At 41.5% G+C, this 17,754-nt stretch overlaps 2 protein-coding genes across 5 annotated transcripts; one reads left to right on the top strand and one right to left on the bottom strand.

The window, feature by feature from the left end:
* Window positions 1–6,211: 6,211 nt before the first annotated feature.
* On the bottom strand, window positions 6,212–17,583 carry Hnrnpk (heterogeneous nuclear ribonucleoprotein K). Of its 4 annotated transcripts, none has more exons than XM_028771958.1 (16): window positions 17,464–17,583; window positions 15,369–15,453; window positions 14,938–15,035; window positions 14,258–14,314; window positions 12,831–12,874; window positions 11,911–11,983; window positions 11,273–11,344; window positions 10,663–10,776; window positions 10,272–10,400; window positions 9,555–9,862; window positions 9,398–9,452; window positions 9,172–9,255; window positions 8,939–8,954; window positions 8,777–8,859; window positions 8,269–8,438; window positions 6,212–7,490 (listed from the first exon to the last, which is right to left on the bottom strand). In XM_028771958.1, exons 2-16 carry the CDS (start codon window positions 15,424–15,426, stop codon window positions 7,460–7,462), a joined length of 1,392 nt encoding a protein of 463 aa, XP_028627791.1. In that variant the 5' UTR covers window positions 15,427–15,453; window positions 17,464–17,583; the 3' UTR covers window positions 6,212–7,459. The 4 variants fall into 4 exon arrangements, with proteins under 4 accessions (XP_028627791.1, XP_028627789.1, XP_028627790.1 ...); XM_028771956.1 differs by having other exon boundaries at window positions 6,212–7,550; XM_028771957.1 differs by lacking the exon at window positions 17,464–17,583 and adding an exon at window positions 17,135–17,240 and having other exon boundaries at window positions 6,212–7,550.
* On the top strand, window positions 16,143–17,192 carry LOC114624869 (basic salivary proline-rich protein 2-like). The gene is made up of 2 exons (XM_028771986.1): window positions 16,143–16,151; window positions 16,350–17,192. Exons 1-2 carry the CDS (start codon window positions 16,143–16,145, stop codon window positions 17,190–17,192), a joined length of 852 nt encoding a protein of 283 aa, XP_028627819.1.
* Window positions 17,584–17,754: the final 171 nt, after the last annotated feature.

The raw sequence follows: 17,754 nt of genomic DNA on the forward strand, positions 1-17,754 counted from the left end.
GCCGCCCGCGCCCTCCAGCCGAGGCCGCTTCGAACCTGGAGCTGCGGCCGCGGCCACGCCCGCCGTGGGCCACGCACTTGGGCCCACTTCCGGGTCTGAGGTCCGGAAGTTGCCGCGGTGGGCTTCCGGCTCTGGCCTCAGTGGCTGGGCGTTCGGCTGTCAGGTTTCTCGTCGCTTTCCCCGTCGCACTCGGGTCTTTGAGGAAGGCTTGGAATCGCGTGGGTCGTGGGGACTCAAGTTGCTGCCCGGTGTCACCCGGAGGCGAGGTGTAGACAGGCCTTGGACGGCAGCCAGCGCGCAGGCTACTGGGCCGCACAGCACACCCCCGGGAGGGCCTCCGTCCCCCCCACTTCAGAGGCCAAATCATGTTTAGGAGTCACTGGAACAACGAATGCATGAGGGAACAGTGCTGTTAACCCTTGTGTCTGACGTTCCTGCATCTGTCAGGAGTGATGGTGAGCCCAGGTTTGCAAGGAAAAGGGGGTGACTCAGTGGTGAGGGTCCCCACCACCAAGCAATGGCCTAGGCTGAAATTATGCCTTTGTCTGCCTGTCAGACTAAATCGAGGGAACTTATGAACCAGACACAAACGCCAGTCATTCTGGTCGTCAGGTGGTGACACGGCAAGACAGTGCAAAAGTTCCTCCGTCTTGTACTCTTGCTGAGGCAGTTTCAGGTTTAGACTCTGATCTTGATGAAGAATCCCGTGGGAAATTACCCAACTGTATTCAATGAGCCAAAGGTCAGCTAACTTAGCTTCTGTTAAGACTTCTTGCTTCTGAGAAGCCCTCTTACAGCTGCCAAGCAAAGTACCTGATCTTGGCTTCTGCCTTTAAAAAACTGTTGATCTGGACACTTGGACCTAGGTCTCTGAGTATCTGAGCGTGGTCCCAGCTAGCTGGAATAGACTTTCAATGCGACTTTAAACCCACATCTCTAGAGGGTTACCTGGAACAAAATAGAAATTATAAAGTATCACCCCACCCCCTAAACCCCCACCGCAAGTCTTAACATATTAGTAGATACGTTGGTCAATGTTGAAATGATCCAAAGATGCCTGGAGATGCATTAGTATAAACTATGTTTATACTAATTAGTATACCCAGCATACCCAGCTTTTTGTTCTTTTAAATACTGATTTTTGTATCCTGCTGTTTATTAAAGTTTCCTAGTAGATTCTATAAGTCTTTAGAAAAAAATAGTTTGTGTGTATGAATGTTTTGCCTGCACACATACATGTGTATCATGTATGTGCCTGAAGCCTGCAGAGGCTAGAAGAGGGTGTTGGAGCCCCTGGAACTGAAGTTACAAGAGATTGTGAACAGCCATGTGGGTGCTGGGTTCAGACCTGAGTCTACTGGAAGAGCAGCCAGTACTCTTAACTTTGGGGTCATCTCTCAAACTCCTCTATAATGTCTTATAAGTATAGAATCACATTATTTGCAAATAGGAATAGTTTGATTCTTTTCCTATTTTTTTTTAAATCACGTACTTTGGTCTAATTTCCATAGCTAAGACTTTAAACAGTATCCTGAAAGAGTGGGGTGGATGGGCAACCTTGATTCATTCCTGAATATAGAAAAAATGCTCTCTCCACTTTATTTTGGCTGTAGGTGTGTTAGGTGTGTTGTAATGTAGCCTCTGTTAATTTTGAAGCATGATCCAATCTACCCTTACACCTCCAGGACTTTTACCGCAAAGCCATGTTGAACTTTGTCAAAAAGACTTTTTGTCAGTAAGATTATGTATGTGGTTTCTGTCTTTAAGTTTGTTTCTTTAGTGTATTACATTTATTGACTTACCGATGTTGAGCCAAACTTGCCTCACCTGATCTTCTTAAATGTATTTCTAAATTCAGTTTGCACGTATTTTGTTGAATCTTTGTGTCTATGTTCATTAAAGAGAAGAAGTCTGTAGTTTTCTTTTAAATTGTTGTGCCTTTACCTGGTTTTCATGTGAGACTAATAATTCTATCTTTGTAGAATGAACTTTCTATTTTATGGAATAGAGCTGGTATGAGATCCTCCTTGAAAGTGTCATAGAATTCAGTAGAGAATACAAAAGCCAGTAGCATACTGTGTCCTAAAACACATTTACCTAGCAACGATTAAAACAAAACAAAACAAACTATCAAAGAATGTAAAACAAATTACAAAACAAATATCAGATAAAGTAAATGTCAAATCAAAGCTAACTAGAAAATATAGCCGGGCAGCGGTGGCGCACACCTTTAATCCCAGCACTTGGGAGGCAAAGGCAGGCAGATTTCTGAGTTCGAGGCCAGCCTAGTCTACAGAGTGAGTTCCAGGACAGCCAGAACTACACAGAAAAACCCTGTCTAGAAAAAGAAAAAAAGAAAAAAGAAAGAAAGAAAGAATTAAAAAGGGGATACTACATATTATGTCAAGAATGATTTATCAAGAGAAATACTTCATAGACTGAATATTGTAATCCTTAGTTTCATAAAACACACAATTTGAGGTATGAGTGACACAGGAATAGTAGGAGCTTCAATACCGTACTCTAATAGTTAGAGCTCCCAAATAAAAACTAAGCAAATAAACATCACTGCCAAAACACATTATGGATCAACTTAACAGAAATATACAGAACATCCCACCCAACAGACAGAAAATAAACATTTTTTAAAATCTCATCGGGGTATGATACCTTCTCCAAAACTGGTATCACTGGACACAAATCCTCAACAACAATGACAAAATTCATATTATAAAGTGTATTTTTGAACAGTGAATCATCCAAGAAATCAGGAAGTTAAACAAAAAACAACCCCCCCCCCCAACAAACTCCTAGAGACAAGTGAAAAGGAGAAGACAACTTACTAGACAGAACCTCTAGAACATAGCCAGGACAGTTTCCCAAGTTTACAGTGACAAGGAACCTGAGAGGTGGCTGGAAAGATGACTCAGCTGCTTTTCTAGAGGATCTGACTTTAAGTCCTAGCATCTACATGGTGGTTCACAACTGTAACTGCAGCTCCAGCGGATCTGTGGCCCTCTTCTGGCTGCGGAAGGCAGAACACCAAGCACACACATGACTAGTTATCAAGATTTTGCTGTGGAGTTCAGCTAACAGTAATCAAAGATGGGCATCATTCTGAAGCACTAAACACCAACCTCTTGATGGCAGTTACTGCTATTGCTTCTATTTTTGGTAATGATAGACTATGGCAAGCACTTGAATAGTTTATAAGTCACACGTGGTGGCATATGCCTTTATACCCAGCACTAGAAAGGCAGAGGCAGGTGAATCTCTGTAGGCTCAAGGCTGGCCTGCTCTACATAGTGAGTTCCAGGACAGCCATGGCTATGAAAATAGTCTCAAAAATACAAAAGAAACAAAACGAGAGGATAAAAGGAAGTTTCACAGGTAAAAGTAGAATGACCAAGTTCATCCTTTGTTACAAACCAAGTTCAAAGACATGTACTCTCCTTTCCCCCAAATCTGCAACTTCTACCTAACCATCATCTTCCTCAGTCTACTCAAACTGCATCTACTCAGACTCTGAATCCAATCGTGAATTAAGCCATTAATTACCTTATTAATTCAGTCTTCATATCTTCTAGTTTCTGGAAATGTCCCCAAAGGGACATCCTAATGGTATGTTTTACCCATCTCAGTATCTCTTCCCTCAGACAATATGTCATTACTACTAAGTTTCCAATGCATTTGCACATATAGTCACCCCAACTCAGACTAGTTCCCCATTTAAAATTTTTTTATTATACTTTATTCTATACTGTAAAGTAGCAAGGAAACTTTTCAGAAAACAAATAATAGTATAGATCAGATCCACTCCAGTACTCAAGGGTCTAGTTCTCAGATATAATTGTCTGAGCTTGTCTTCAGGTCAGATTTTTTTTTTTCCTTAAATTACTAAATTTGACAGTGCAACTGCAGTTTGGGGTCCCAGATACTTCCGGGTATTATGTAGAGATTAAGCTGCATGCTTGAGAATGTATTTGCACATGTAACTGGTCAACAATGGAGCAACAGAGACAGGAAGAGACCTTGCCTCAAACAAGGTGGAAGGAGAGAAATGACTTCAGAACAGTCTCTGCCCTTCATCAGGACCTCACTCAGTCCCACAGAAGGGTGGGGGTTGAGTAACAGCGTGTTAGTTACTTGTCTTAGGGGTGTCACAAAACACCTGACAAGAAAACTTGGGTGTATTTATTTTGGCCTAGTTTGAAGAGTGGCAGCAGCTTCAGGAAACATGAGATTTATGCTCAGCCCACTCTTCAGTCTCAGAAGCTATGGGAAGGGGGTGCTTGCATTTTAGATGAGTTTTCCCATAGCAATTAACCCAGTGTAGATTATCTCCCATAGGCAATATTCATCATCACACCTAGGAATACAGTCCCTCAACTCCACAGAAACCGTTTTAGTTGTTGAGGTTTAGTCTATGAATTTACTTCATTTCTGTTTTGGCAGGGTCTCGTGTAGCCATAGCTGGTCTTCAATTCCTTCCTGTTCCTGCCTCTTCTGCGTTGCGAATTTGTATTAAAATCTTTTTAAATGTACACTGAAATCTCACTTTTGTTATACCAATTTAACTTTTGTATGTGTATGACATTGGGTGGGCGCTCTGATCATTTCAAGTGGAGATCAGAGGACAACTTTGTGGGTTCTTGGGGACTGAACTCAGGTTCAAAGGCTTGTGTGACAAGTGACAGCTAGCCTGGATCTGATTAACCAGCACCTTTTTGTTGGTTCTAATAATGCAATTTGAGAACCACTGCAATATTGCTTTCTAATAACTCTGTATTATCACATAACTGTGGCAGACTTGGTGTGGACAAAATTGTATTCTCTGCATTCAAGAGGCTGAGGATTATAGGTTGAAGGCCAGTCAAGGAGGCTGGTGAGCTGTGGTACACAGCTAGCCTATCTTTAAAGAACACATAAAAAGTTGACTGGGGACCATAGAGACAGCTCATGGGTTAAAAGGTGCCTATCATGACTCTCAGATTCATCCACGGGACTTCCAGTAAGTCTTCCTTCCTATTTTTGTGGGTACATGTGTGCGTTTATACATAGTTCTGACCACCATGTGCAAATGGCACACATGTACCCACAAAAATAAATACAGTGAAACTTAGAATTTCACTGTTTTTAGAAAAATCAACATTTTGGTAGATGTTTAGACTTTCAAAAAGCCCTATTAGTATTCTTGAGAGGCTAAATCGTTGGCAAGAAGTACTTGTGGTACAACTGAGTTAAGAGTTCCTAGCACCCAATAAAGGAAGGTGCAGAATGAGCCTGCAATCTATGCTCAAGGCAGAAAGTGAGATACCGGATACTTACTGGACAGTTAGTCTAGCCAACTGGTGAGCAAGCAGTTTCAAAGTGGAGAAGCAAATAAGGAAGATCTTTGGCCTCCACACTCCATGTGTCTCACAGACATACACAAATTCTTTATCATAACAATTGCTTTGTTATTACATTTTAATGATTGTATTCATCTCCACTTCCCTTCCTTCTCAAGACTTGCTACATATCCTTGGCTGACCTAAACCTTCAGTGACCTATCTGCCTTTGAAGTCCTTGGGGTTATAGGTATGGACAATCCTTCCTCCTATTGGGGACTGAATCTGAAGACCCTAAGCACTCATCAATTAAGCCACTCCTTTAACCCTATGAACTTCCTAGTTTAAATAAAAAGCCTATCCTTTTCAATGAATGTCACTCTCCAAAACACCCAGGTGTTATATGTTGAAGTAAATCTGAAAGCATAACTTGTGTACTTTCAGTGACTTTGGGAAAGCATAGAAATGCAGTTCAAGGGATGCTTCCTTCTAGTAAGACTAGCAATTTGTATTCATTCTCCTTTTGGGATGTCACCATTCCCTCTAAAGCCTTTGGGATGCAATACTTACTTAGCATGGGTTAAGACAAACCTGCTCATTTCTTACACCAAACTGAAAAGCATTATATTCACGACTCCACCTCATTGGAGCTGAAGGCAGGTAATTCTGAGAATATATATGAACCAGCTAATAGCTCACTGCACTCCAATACAGAAAATAAATTACATTTGTATAATGACTCAAAATGATTTAGCACTGATACTAACAGGTACCAGCAGGCTGTCTTAATGCCTAAATTTTCTATGTACTAGACTTAGGAATTTTCTCAACCAGACTCTATGTCTAAGTGCTAGAAAAACATTTCACACAAAAAACCCATATAATTTAAGATTACTGTATTTCCTTACAAGAGGAACACTTCAACAGACTTTACATGTATCAATCAACCCCTTTTCAAATTGGGCACACGTCAAAACTAACATCATGGAAGTTTTATTTAGATGTGGATTTTGAACTATCAATACAGATGCCAAGTTACTACACAAAACATCCACAGGAACTTTTTCCATTTTTTTTGAATCGTTCACAAACATTTCCTACATAATTCAACACACAACAGAGAAATGGTACATCTTTTTTCTTTCATTGTGCATACAATGGAAAAACAAGTATATATATATATTTTTACAAAGTTCAACTAACAAGACGCTAGCAGGTTGACAGCTTTAAGTTTATAGGTGAGAAATTATCTAACAAAAATAACCAGGATTTATTCAGCATCAGCCACTTCCGTAACCACGTGTTATTCTGGTTAATAAAGCTCACTGGCTGTCAGGCTTCTGGCATATACTTAAGATGCTTAACTCTTGTAGTATTGCTCCCCACTGCAGTTCTCCACGACTAACAGAAAACTGTTGAAAAGTAGTGGCAAACATTTGCAAAAACAAACAAAATCCCAAGCTTATTATAAGCATGAATATGTGATGGAAATTTATCAAGCCAAGTCTTTCCAACCATTAAGAAATCACCCAAACTGACTCTGCCAATGTACTTTGTCTCTATCTGAGAGGTGCACTTATATCCAACAGAGGAGCTGCTGACAATCAGACTTAGTGTTTAGTTTAGGGGTGGGCTGGACAATCCAACCACCATTTGAAATTGTCTTTAAAAAAAAAAAAAGACCACCAAAAATAGATTCACTAAATTTATTTTAAAAATCATAAAACGTTTCTTACAAAAGAGCATTACATTCTGCACACTGCTCTGAACAAATGCCAGGGACATGTGGACTATTTACTTTCCTCCCTGTCCCACCCCCCCAATGTTACAGTGACCACAAAGCAAGGTGTTCACAATAATTACACGGGGGGAATTTTTTTTAAAACCACCAACAATGAACAAAAAATAAAAGTCACTCACTCTGCTGCTGTTTCAAAATTTCAATGTTAGTTTTTGCATGCCCTCCCCCCAACCCTGTTTGTAAGGAACTAAAACATTACATCTGGTGAACAGCAAAGATTTCACTACACCTCAAATGCAGAACACCTATGAAGCAGAGGAATGTTGGCTTTTTAAACAGAAGCAGATAAAAAAAAAAGATGCAGGACTCCTTCAGTTCTTCACTAGTCTTAGAAAAACTTTCCAGAATACTGCTTCACACTATAAAAAAGAAAAAATATCTTGCATTAGAATCCTTCAACATCTGCATACTGCTTCACACTATAAAAGAAAAGAAAAAAAAAGTACGAATTAGAATTTTTGTTCAAAACATCTCAGTCAACATTAAGACAATTTCAATGATAAATTAAAATGACAAACATGTCCATTATAATTAGAAGAACTTTTATAGAGCAATAGCAACTATAAATTAAAGCAATGTAAAACTCAAGAAAATGTTAATAGACAGTAGTAATGCAGGGTTAAGAAAATGAAACTAGAAGCTGTTAATACTTGGTAGAAAAGACAAAGAAGCGTGAGGAAGGTGTGAAATGCTGCGTTTTACAGCACCATCATTATCTGTCCTGTAGAGGTGGCCTGTGCCATATGGCAGACTGTGATTTGTTGTCGTTTTAGTTATCTAAAAACAACAAAATCACTAGTCTTCCACACAGAACTAGGCCAACATCCAATGACTCTTCTACATTTTCTACAGGCTTTGTATAATTTATTACAAGTGGTGGTTTTGGCAGCAGTTTTCACCAGAGAAATGAGAAGTTTGCTTGGTTAAGGCTTCTTCCAGCAAGATTAGTATTGAATGTCTTCATTTTAGTAAGAAAACAGAAGAAAATTAAGGCAGAGCTATTAATTAGAATATTTAGAAGTTAGATCCCCAAATGACGGAAACACCATGGTTTCTAAAAGAAAACTCAATTGGGAAGAAAAGCTTTTTAAAGGTTTTAGTATGTATACACTAACACAAAGCTAAGGGTCAACTGACCTGTTCTGCAGCAAATACTGTGCGTTCTGTATCTGGTCCTGTGTTCCTGTAATGGTAATGATCCGATCTTCAGATCCTTCTAAAGGTTCATCGATTTTGATTGATGCTCCAGACTCATGACGAATTTGTTTAATCCGCTGGCCACCTTTGCCAATAATAGATCCAGCCAACTGAAAAGATTTAAATACAGTGTTTATGATGACTTTAAAGAAATCTTATTCCCTTTTATCAATGACTTAAAATAGTAACTTTATAGAAATTTATTTAGAATGGCACTCTTAAGTTCCGGAACTAAATTTTACATTATGTATATTTTAAGAACCCCAAACTGTCTTATTTTTATTGACGTCACTAAGTATCATGTGATGTAAGATTCAACTCCCTCATTAAGTTCTTAAACATTATCTCAATCCTAAATTGAGAGTCATTGTTGAATTTACAGAAGCAGCAACCACTACAAATAAGTAAATTCCCCGAATTAAAAATACTCCGAACTAAAAATACTCACATCTTTGGGAATAGTTACTTGTGTAGTGATAATAGGTCCGCCAAGATCACCGTATGAGCCACGACCCCCTGCATAAGAATAATCTGATTTAAATGATGAGCAGCAAGTTCATGTAAAAATAAGAATGAAATTATGTTTGAGTTCACAAAGAAAAAAACTTACCATATCCAGAACCACCCTAGGAAAAAAAAGAAAAAAAATTACTTATTTTAATGTTTCTAAAATATCCTGGAGCTTTGAAAAAAATCAAAGCCCTCCCATACCACTCATACCCAGTTTATCCAGGAAATAAATTGAATCAAGAAATTACGGGGGTAGGGAGGGGAGACCAATTATTATGGACAGGCAAGGTAAATTATCGATCATATACATTATTAACATTATTGATACTCAACCTGTGGTTCATAAGCCATCTGCCATTCTGATGGGCTCCATGTGTCAATTGCGGAGTCCCAAGTCTCATCAGCACTGAACCCAACCTGTATTACATAAACACCAAATTGAGATGGCTGTGTAAAGAATTTCAATTTAAAAAAAGTTCTTAATTATATAATCTTGCACCAATGTTTGGTTATAAGGTCTCTTAAAACACACAAGGCTCTTATAAATCAAAATCCTTACCATGCCATCATAGCGGTCTCCAGGCCTTCCTCTTCTGTCATAAGCCATTAGATCTCTGCAATGATAACATGCTGTAATGTTTACATGGTCAAATTAAAATCACCTCCCCGACTGTTAAGTGCAGCCTCTTAATGTTAATGTTTGGGTAGAAACTTACCCCCCTCTGGGTGGTGGCGGAGGAGGAAGAGGGAGATTCCGGGCACGGCTGCCACCCCGGCCACCCCGACCAGGAGGTGGTGGTGGAGGTCCTCGACGAGGGCTCATATCATCATAATCTCTTCTAGAAGGAGGCATGGGCCGACCACCCCGGCCAGGAGGCATTCTGTCAAAACCACCTCTTCCACGCATGGGAAATCCTACAGGCCGTCCTCGGCGGTCATCGAACATCATTGTAAAACCACCATAATCATAGGTTTCATCATAAAAGTTGGGATCATAAGGTTGTGCGCGTCCTTTGATGGGAGACTAAAAACAGAAATATAGCACTTTAAAGCCTGAAGAAAAACAGGGCTGGTCCTATCAATCAACCCACCTCAACCATTATTATCTCAAAAGGTAATAGAGGTAGGGACAGAATGAAGCAATAATGATGGGATTTCTACAATACTGACGGGGCGGGGGGGGGGGGGGGGCTGGAGGGTGAGGAGGAGATAGGGATGTGGGTGGGAGAGGGAAGGACCATTACCCCAGATGTTTCTGTAATAAGTGGAAACGTGGCATTATAGGGAGCTTTGAGTAAGTAAGGACCAAAGGCACGATATTAAAGGAGGCGATATAAAACTTGCAGGGAGATGTCAAAACTAATGGTGTGAATACTGCCTTACTTCTGATAGTTTGATGAAATTGAATGCAAACAAAAATATCCCAAAGATACCTCAGATATAAGGTCAAGGATGATCTTGATGCATTCTACAACCCTATCAGGCTTTCCTCCAATAAGAACGACTCTGTCAGTAGAATGAGGGCAACACTCCTGGAAAAGCTTGATTGTTGTCTGAGTGTTCTGTGACACATTCACAAAAAGAAAACCCATTCGAAGTTAGCACATCTAGCTTCAGACATTTGAACCCAATTACTCCCAATATAGAATGTAGCCAACTACACAGGAGCTAGAAATGGCATACATTTAACAACACTTGGTTTTGCTACTTTAAAGACCCAACTAAACAGCAATGAGGCATCTTAGGGAGTAACCCACAAATCCAACTCTGTATGAACAACTATTGAATCCGGAAGGAACAAGACACAACAAAGTAATTCCTTACTTCTCGAAGTTCTTTGATTTTAGCACCTTTAACACCAATAATTCCTCCTGCCAGACTCTGATGAATCAACAGTCTCAACTCGCAGTCAAAGTCACTTCCTTTATAATGCTGGTACTGTAGAGGGGGAAATACACAATTTTACTCCCTCGCAATTATTTTCCCAACACTGTCTCAGCTTATGCTTAAGCACGTGATGCACTGTTGCAGTGAGCAACCTGAATTTATATCTCAATAACTTTACCAGTTATGTGCTTATTATCCTCAATAGCCAGGCCCAAAATGGACAATCTGCACCACCTTAAAAAACTATTGTATTTTCAGGTCCTGCAACACCATACCCACACTGCAGCCACTTAGCATGTCGCTGTTACCACACAATTATTAACATTCAAATAACACCAGAATAAAAATGACTGCAAAGCACTTTGCAAATGTAGTTAATTCCCACTGCAGCATGGAGCAGGGTCAACAGTGAGTTGTAAGACCATTCATATATCATATTTTAAGCCTTTTTCTATTGAGATGGGAAAAGCACACTATGTTAAAAAGAAAATCGATCCTATGGGCCAGGCTCCATACTTCAGTGGGGTTCAATGGCACTATGACATACATTTAAGCATTCCACAGCATCAGATTCGAGCGGGAGCTGGCTGGTTGCAGTGGGTGATGGCAACTGCAGGCCCTGAAAGTAGAAAAATAAGAATAATAGGTTAAGTGTCTAGCGTAGCGTGATCAGGCTATTGTCGCATATATTGGTAAAGCTACTACAACATTATTTTAAAATCTATGTAATACAAAAACAGCTTAACAATAAAATCCTTTCTCCATACACCCAGTAAACGATTAGACTTTTAATGTCAATAAGAAAATGAGCCAAACCAGCAGCACTGACAGGCCCATGCCTCTTCCTGTCTACAGAAACATTACTGACAAGCTCCTGTAGCTACAACTGCCTTGAGATGGAAGTAACCTGGAACAGAACTACAAACTTTCTTCCTATTAAAAGTAAAACCTTAATCCTCCTTAATTGCCCTGTTTCTTCCTCAAACTTTAAGAAAACAGACTCCGATGTAGGATCTAATAGTTCCTATTTACTACTCCAGGAATGGCCAGCCTAAATTTTAAACACAAATAATACATTATGCTGCCACAAAACCATTTTTTCTCTCCTCCCACAGTTCACCTCAATAAAACTTTAAACACTGTCCCTTATCTTGCCAAAAAATTTTTTTTTTAAAAGAAACCTACCTCTTCCAAGGTAGGGATGATTTTCTTCAGAATTTCTCCAATCGTCTCAATATCGGCACTGATACTCAGTATGCTGCCAAACATCACATAATACAAAAAAGGTGGAAAAGAAAAATGAGTTTTGTCATCAGTAGTCATACAAACTTTTAGAGAAGTAACATCATAATTACTTAATAGTCCCCATTTAAGGTAGCCTATTTATGAATTTTACACATGCATTTTATTTGATGCCCAATACAGACATAACATTATTAGGAGACTTTGAGAGAGACAGAGAGAATGGGCTGCTGGAAGGGCTCAGATTAAGTGGCAATAATCGACCAGAATTGAAGCAGAGTTGAATTCTCATGTTCCCCGCCACCAAGTTAAGGACACCCTCGCTTGTTATGGTAATACTGGCACACTTTCTCTTGGGTAAATTGAGGGACTATGCAAGTGGTGAACATTGTATCTGGAGTAAGGTTATGGAGACCAGTTAGAAATTAGACTACTTAATGGGCTCTGCAAGAAAACAAATACAAATGCAGGACACAACACAGACAGTACAAATGAGAAGTGAAGGAAAGTGAACCAGTTAGCGTTTCATCAGAAAAAATTATGAACAGACAATGTTGGGAAGCAAGGTGGGCCACAAAGACAGAGCGAGAGACTATCTGGGTAACAGTCTGATTTACAATGCAGCAAATATGCAACACTTGAAGCTGTGCTCCTTCCATCCAAATAAAATTAGTGGATCGTTTGGGTGGGCAACTCACGGTAAAAGTTCAGTGACAAAAGGACTTAATGGGGAAAATAAGACAGAAACTTGAAAAACAATACACCGTCTAAAGGGGATACTATTTAAGTATATAAAAGGCAGGTAATAAAATACATTTCTCTCTTTCTAATCAGGCAGTGAGGCATAAACTGTTGGGACATACCGCTCGGGGCCACTGCTGTCTGGGACTGAAACACTGGCATTGTACTGCATTGGTCATTGGCGTTCGTGGATGTTGGCATTGGGCATGGGCATTCAATCAGAAGTTGTCAAGTATTGTACCCGTTTGGCAACGAGCACATTTTTGGGCATAGCCAACCAGGGTTTTCACATGGGCGTTCAGGGGCGGATGGGCCAACGTCATGGTGGGCAACGCAGGGGTAAGTCGATCCAGTACATGGGCAACGGAGATATATGGCCAAAAAAACAAGGAGAGGGAAAAGGGGGAAAAGCAATAAATTTTAATTTAATACAAACTATACTCAATACTCTCAATGAAACAAGCTTAAGTTGTTCTGAAGACTAACACAATAATGGACTTCTCTATACCTGACCGTGGCTTAACAGTTAAGGACCTTAAATGATGGTTCTAGTTTTTTTTTTTTTAATGTTTCAGTAGCAGGCTGGCTCGTGAGGGTAGACACAAAACCTGTCATGACTCAAAAGTTTACTGAAATTCTTGAGGAAAATGGGGAAATAACCCAGATAATTATACAGAACATCTGGATTAAGAGGAAAGAGGTTCAAAGACAAAACAAAAATTCCCACACCAAACCCCCAACTAATAAGACTGATTTGGTTTCATGAGGTGTAAAACACATTCCTATATCTTATAAGCAGATTTGTAAAAACTACAACAAAATCTAAAGTTTATAGTAATCAAGAGAAACACAAGGATCTGTTACCGAGAGAAATGAAATACTGTTAGGTACTCAACAAAGGTATTTGCTTCAATATTACCAAGATAAACATTAAGAAATGTGCATAGTATGAGGGGGGAAAACAAACAAATTTTGGTGTAGTCAAGTTCTAGAAATACACACACACTTCTGGTGCTGCCAACATTTAAATATGTGTCTAATCACAAGAGTCAACCCACTATAAATTATGAAGACTCAAATCCTAGGCAAACAGTTCTGATTGCCAAGATTAATCTATTCATTACCCAAATTTAATCAGTCAACATTAGCTCCATGTTGCAAACTGTGGAACAGATGAAATTTTTTAAAATCGGAAATAAAGAGTTTTTAATCAGCCATTGTCAACGGCTTTCAGAAATGACGGAATCCCTCTTACACATACACAAGAGGAATGAATGGTACAATTAAGGGTTTTTATACTTTGTCTCTATTCCTAATTAAGGTGTTTTATTTGAAGTGAATTAATTTGAAGGGTTTTATTAAAATATGAAAAGATTTAATTAGGTATGTTCCACCTTAAAGCAGGGTTAAAAAAAAAAAAGCAAAAATCATCTATATAACCATTAATTGTTACGAATGGTTTACAGCTAGTCAGTGATTTCTAAGATGAGAACCCTTAAAATTCTAGAAACATACAATGAATTTGCTTGTTCAGTAGTTTAATACTTACGTCTGTACGAAGAGCCTTAATATTCTTGCCTCCTTTTCCAATCACTGCCCCAGCATTCTGGAATAGACAAATTATTTTACATTTAGAAAATTAGTATTTTTAAGCTACATTCTTAACTTTAACAAAGTTTGCACAGCACTGAAGATCTTAAGAAAAATCAGGATGAGTAGTTTTACAATAGGTCTTTGGAATACTTAGAACACCAGGCATGAATAGAAAATTCCTAGAAAGTGTAGATTACAAGTGCCCTCTTGTAAAAAACAAAAACAAAAAAACCCAAATAGAATCTAAGCAGCAACTACTTTTATATTATGACTTGGTAAACTTAAGTAACGCCACTCATTTTTCTAGCTTGGTATGTGGTGGACCCTGGTAATAAACAGGGCTTTCACCATCAAAATTTCAGCACTACCTGAAATTTTGAAGTCTGCTTATCATTAAGAACTACATCAGCTAAATGTTATAGTGCACACCCATAATCCCAGAACTCAAAGGTAGAGAATCAAGTGTACAAGGCCAGCCTCACCTATGAGAGGTCTCAACACAAATGAGCTCTCTAGAAAACTTTTATTCAAAGCTCTGAAAGCCTTTCAGAGTCAAAGCAGAGCTCAAGTGAAAAATTGTCAATTTCTATTTGACTACTAACTAACCTCCAAAACTTAAAGGAAAAAAGCTTATACCTTGCTCTGAAGCAAAATGCGCAATTCAACCATCTCATCAGTATTTCTAGATCTTTTAAAGGCTTGTTCCTCTTCCATATCTTCTGCAGGGCGTTTACCTAGAAATTAAAAAGTTTAAATTTTAAATTAGAAATATCCGAAGAAAGAGTAATTGAAACCACATTTTAAGCCCCTGCCTTTGTCTCCCTTCCTAACAAAGATCTTATTTTAATAAATATTTCAAAGGATTAAAATAGTGGGTTGAAAAACTGTACTGGTTTTTACCTGTGAAAGAAAAGGCTACTTTTCATAAAAAACAAGAAGTTAACAGATATAAACTCAAGACTACAAAAATAAAACATGAAGGAGGAAAACAGAACACAAAAACATTTGATGATGAAAGTGATGGATCAGAAAATATATAATTGGTTATAATTAAAATATCTTCTCACCAAATTCACCATTGGTTTCGGTGTTGGGGAAGGTTTCTTCTGGCTGTTCAGTCTCCATTTTCTTGAATTAAATGAATCCACCAATCTGTTGAAAAATAAAGAAGCTAGCAAGTATGTTTGGCTTATCAGAAAGCAAACACTATTTTGCTTAAATTCTTAAAAAAAAAAAAAGATTCCATTTCAAGCATACAAGAACACCCTTGCAGAGCATAAGTGACATCCTAGTGCTTCAGTAAGCTATAAAAACCAAAATAAACCAGTTTTCCTTTTCTTGTCATTACTTAATACTAATATCAGGTTGAAGGATTTGAGGAAACGAAAATATTCCTAAAAATGAACTGTTAAATATAAAAAACCGAGGAGAGGTGTAATGGATTTCTTTTCAACTATTTAAACTGTCTCAATAAAACAAAACAGCCTAGCCACCTCCACCACCAGAGCCTTTTTCCCTGGGAGGGGGAATATCAGTAATTCCGTCCTTGCCCTCAGCAACTTGCTTCATTTTGTTACAACGGAAAAGCCAGCCGACCTTTTTTCACAAGACTAATTCTTGAAAAGACCACGTCTATCACAAAACTAGTGTGCTAGTAGATAGTAGACTGGTAGTAATCCCCACCACCCTTTAGTCGTAACTGACAACACTAATCAATGAAATCTGCCAACCTTACAAAAAAAAAAAAACATATACAAGCTACATTAAACTTTCAGACAGAGAAACCTAAAATTCTGATTAAGGGACCAGATTGAAACGACCACCACTAACCAGCAAAGCAGATGTTAATGGTGTCGGAACCTTTAACCACCAACACCATTATTTCATGTTAAAAGGGCTGTCTCCCAACAATTTCGCCTCTAATTCAACTCTCAAGACTGCATGCAAAGCGTCACAACTGGTCCAGTCAACTTGTGGTCCTACCAAACCAACGACTAGCACAGGATCCTCAAGTCAAGGTATCGCATTCACGCCTTCTCCTATTCCAGGACGCCGGCTGCAAGTGTCTGTCACCGAGGACGACCCGAGACGCCGAGACCCGCCACCCCGCTCAAGCCCAGGCCCCAGGGCACAGGAAGACCAGGGTCTACGCACTCAAGTCCAGCCCTCGCCCGCCCCGTAGCCGCCGTCCCCGGAACCCGCCAGCACTAACAGGCCCGCCGAGCGACCGCACGCGCTGTCCTCTCGCCCACGGGCCCGGCCCGCAAGCAAGCGCCCAGCCACAGTCGCCGAGCCTCTCCTCTCCTCACCCGGATCCGACAGGAAATGGCGGCCCGCGTAATGGCGACTACGTGCGACTAGGCGGAGTCGCGCGAGACCCCCCTCCCCCACCCAGCACGCGGGCTCGCGAGCGCCCGGCCCCCGCACCTCCCCCACCGCCCGAGACAAAGCAGCCGCGGGAGCCGCGGCCTCCCCATCGGCCCCGCCGCGCAGCCCGCCCCGCCGGGGGGAGGAGGCTCACGCCGCGGAGGGACAAAGAGGGCGGCGGGGGCGCCGCGGCCCACGACACCCGCGAGCCCACCGGCCGCCCCGGCGCTCGCTCCACACGGGGCGCCCGCGTCGCAAACCCACAGGCCTTTCCTTACGGGTCCCCGAAACCACCTAGCACCGGCACGCCAACCGCAGAGGCACGCTCGGGGGGAAATGGCGGCGGTGGGGGAGGGGAGCCCGGGCAACGTTCCCCGGCGGACCATGGCCGGCCCGAGCGTGCCCCGACAGCCGAGGGAGGGCCCGGCCCCGCTCCCCCAAGCGCGGCTCGCCCGGCCCTGCTCACCGCGCGAGTCCGCCGTTGCCTCCCGGCCGCGCCGCCTCCGACGGTCGGTCACTGCTAGACAGAGAACGAGGACAAGCCCCCTCCCACCTCAGCGTCGCGCCCCATTGGCTGCCCAGGCTTCGGCGGTGGTGCGAGGGCGAAGCGATTGGCCCAAGGCCGCGTCAATTACGGCGCCGAGAACCCCGCCTTCCGCCGGCGACTCCCTTTGGGCTGTAAGGCCGCGGGCCTGAGAAAACCCGGGCATGGGGATAGCCCAAGCTGCCATCCCGGGACGCCAATCCGGCTCCCGGGACTCGCCACCCCGCAGCCCTAGTCACCACGGTACCTACAGGCCGCAATCGAGTGGGAGATGAGCACGACGGCGACGTCCGTGCAGCGGAGAAGCAGAGGATAATGGCGTCTGCAGCGCTGTCGCCTGTAGCGCCCTCCTCCTTTCTCGTTCGCGCACTCTGTAGTGAGGGGGAGGGGAAATAGTGACAATCCTCTCGCGAGACTTCGCCGGGCTGCTCACGTGTGCCGGGAGGGGGGCGGCCGCGGGGGGATTTTCGAGCCCCGAGGGAAATTCTCCGGGTTGGAGGAGGGACACCCGTGCGCGGCGGATTGGGCGGGAAGAAGTCAAA

This window comes from Grammomys surdaster, unplaced genomic scaffold (genome assembly GCF_004785775.1).
Source record: "Grammomys surdaster isolate TR1022 unplaced genomic scaffold, NIH_TR_1.0 211, whole genome shotgun sequence".
NCBI lineage: Eukaryota > Metazoa > Chordata > Mammalia > Rodentia > Muridae > Grammomys > Grammomys surdaster.

Excerpts from the sequence above, each read along its gene's own strand:
- Hnrnpk (XM_028771956.1), bottom strand. The coding sequence starts at position 15,426 with ATGGAGACTGAACAGCCAGAAGAAACCTTCCCCAACACCGAAACCAAT. Across the intron at positions 15,036-15,368 it reads CGAAACCAATGGTGAATTTG|GTAAACGCCCTGCAGAAGAT; the intron begins GTGAGAAGATAT and ends TTTAATTTCTAG. Across the intron at positions 14,315-14,937 it reads GCATTTTGCTTCAGAGCAAG|AATGCTGGGGCAGTGATTGG; the intron begins GTATAAGCTTTT and ends TGTCTATTCCAG.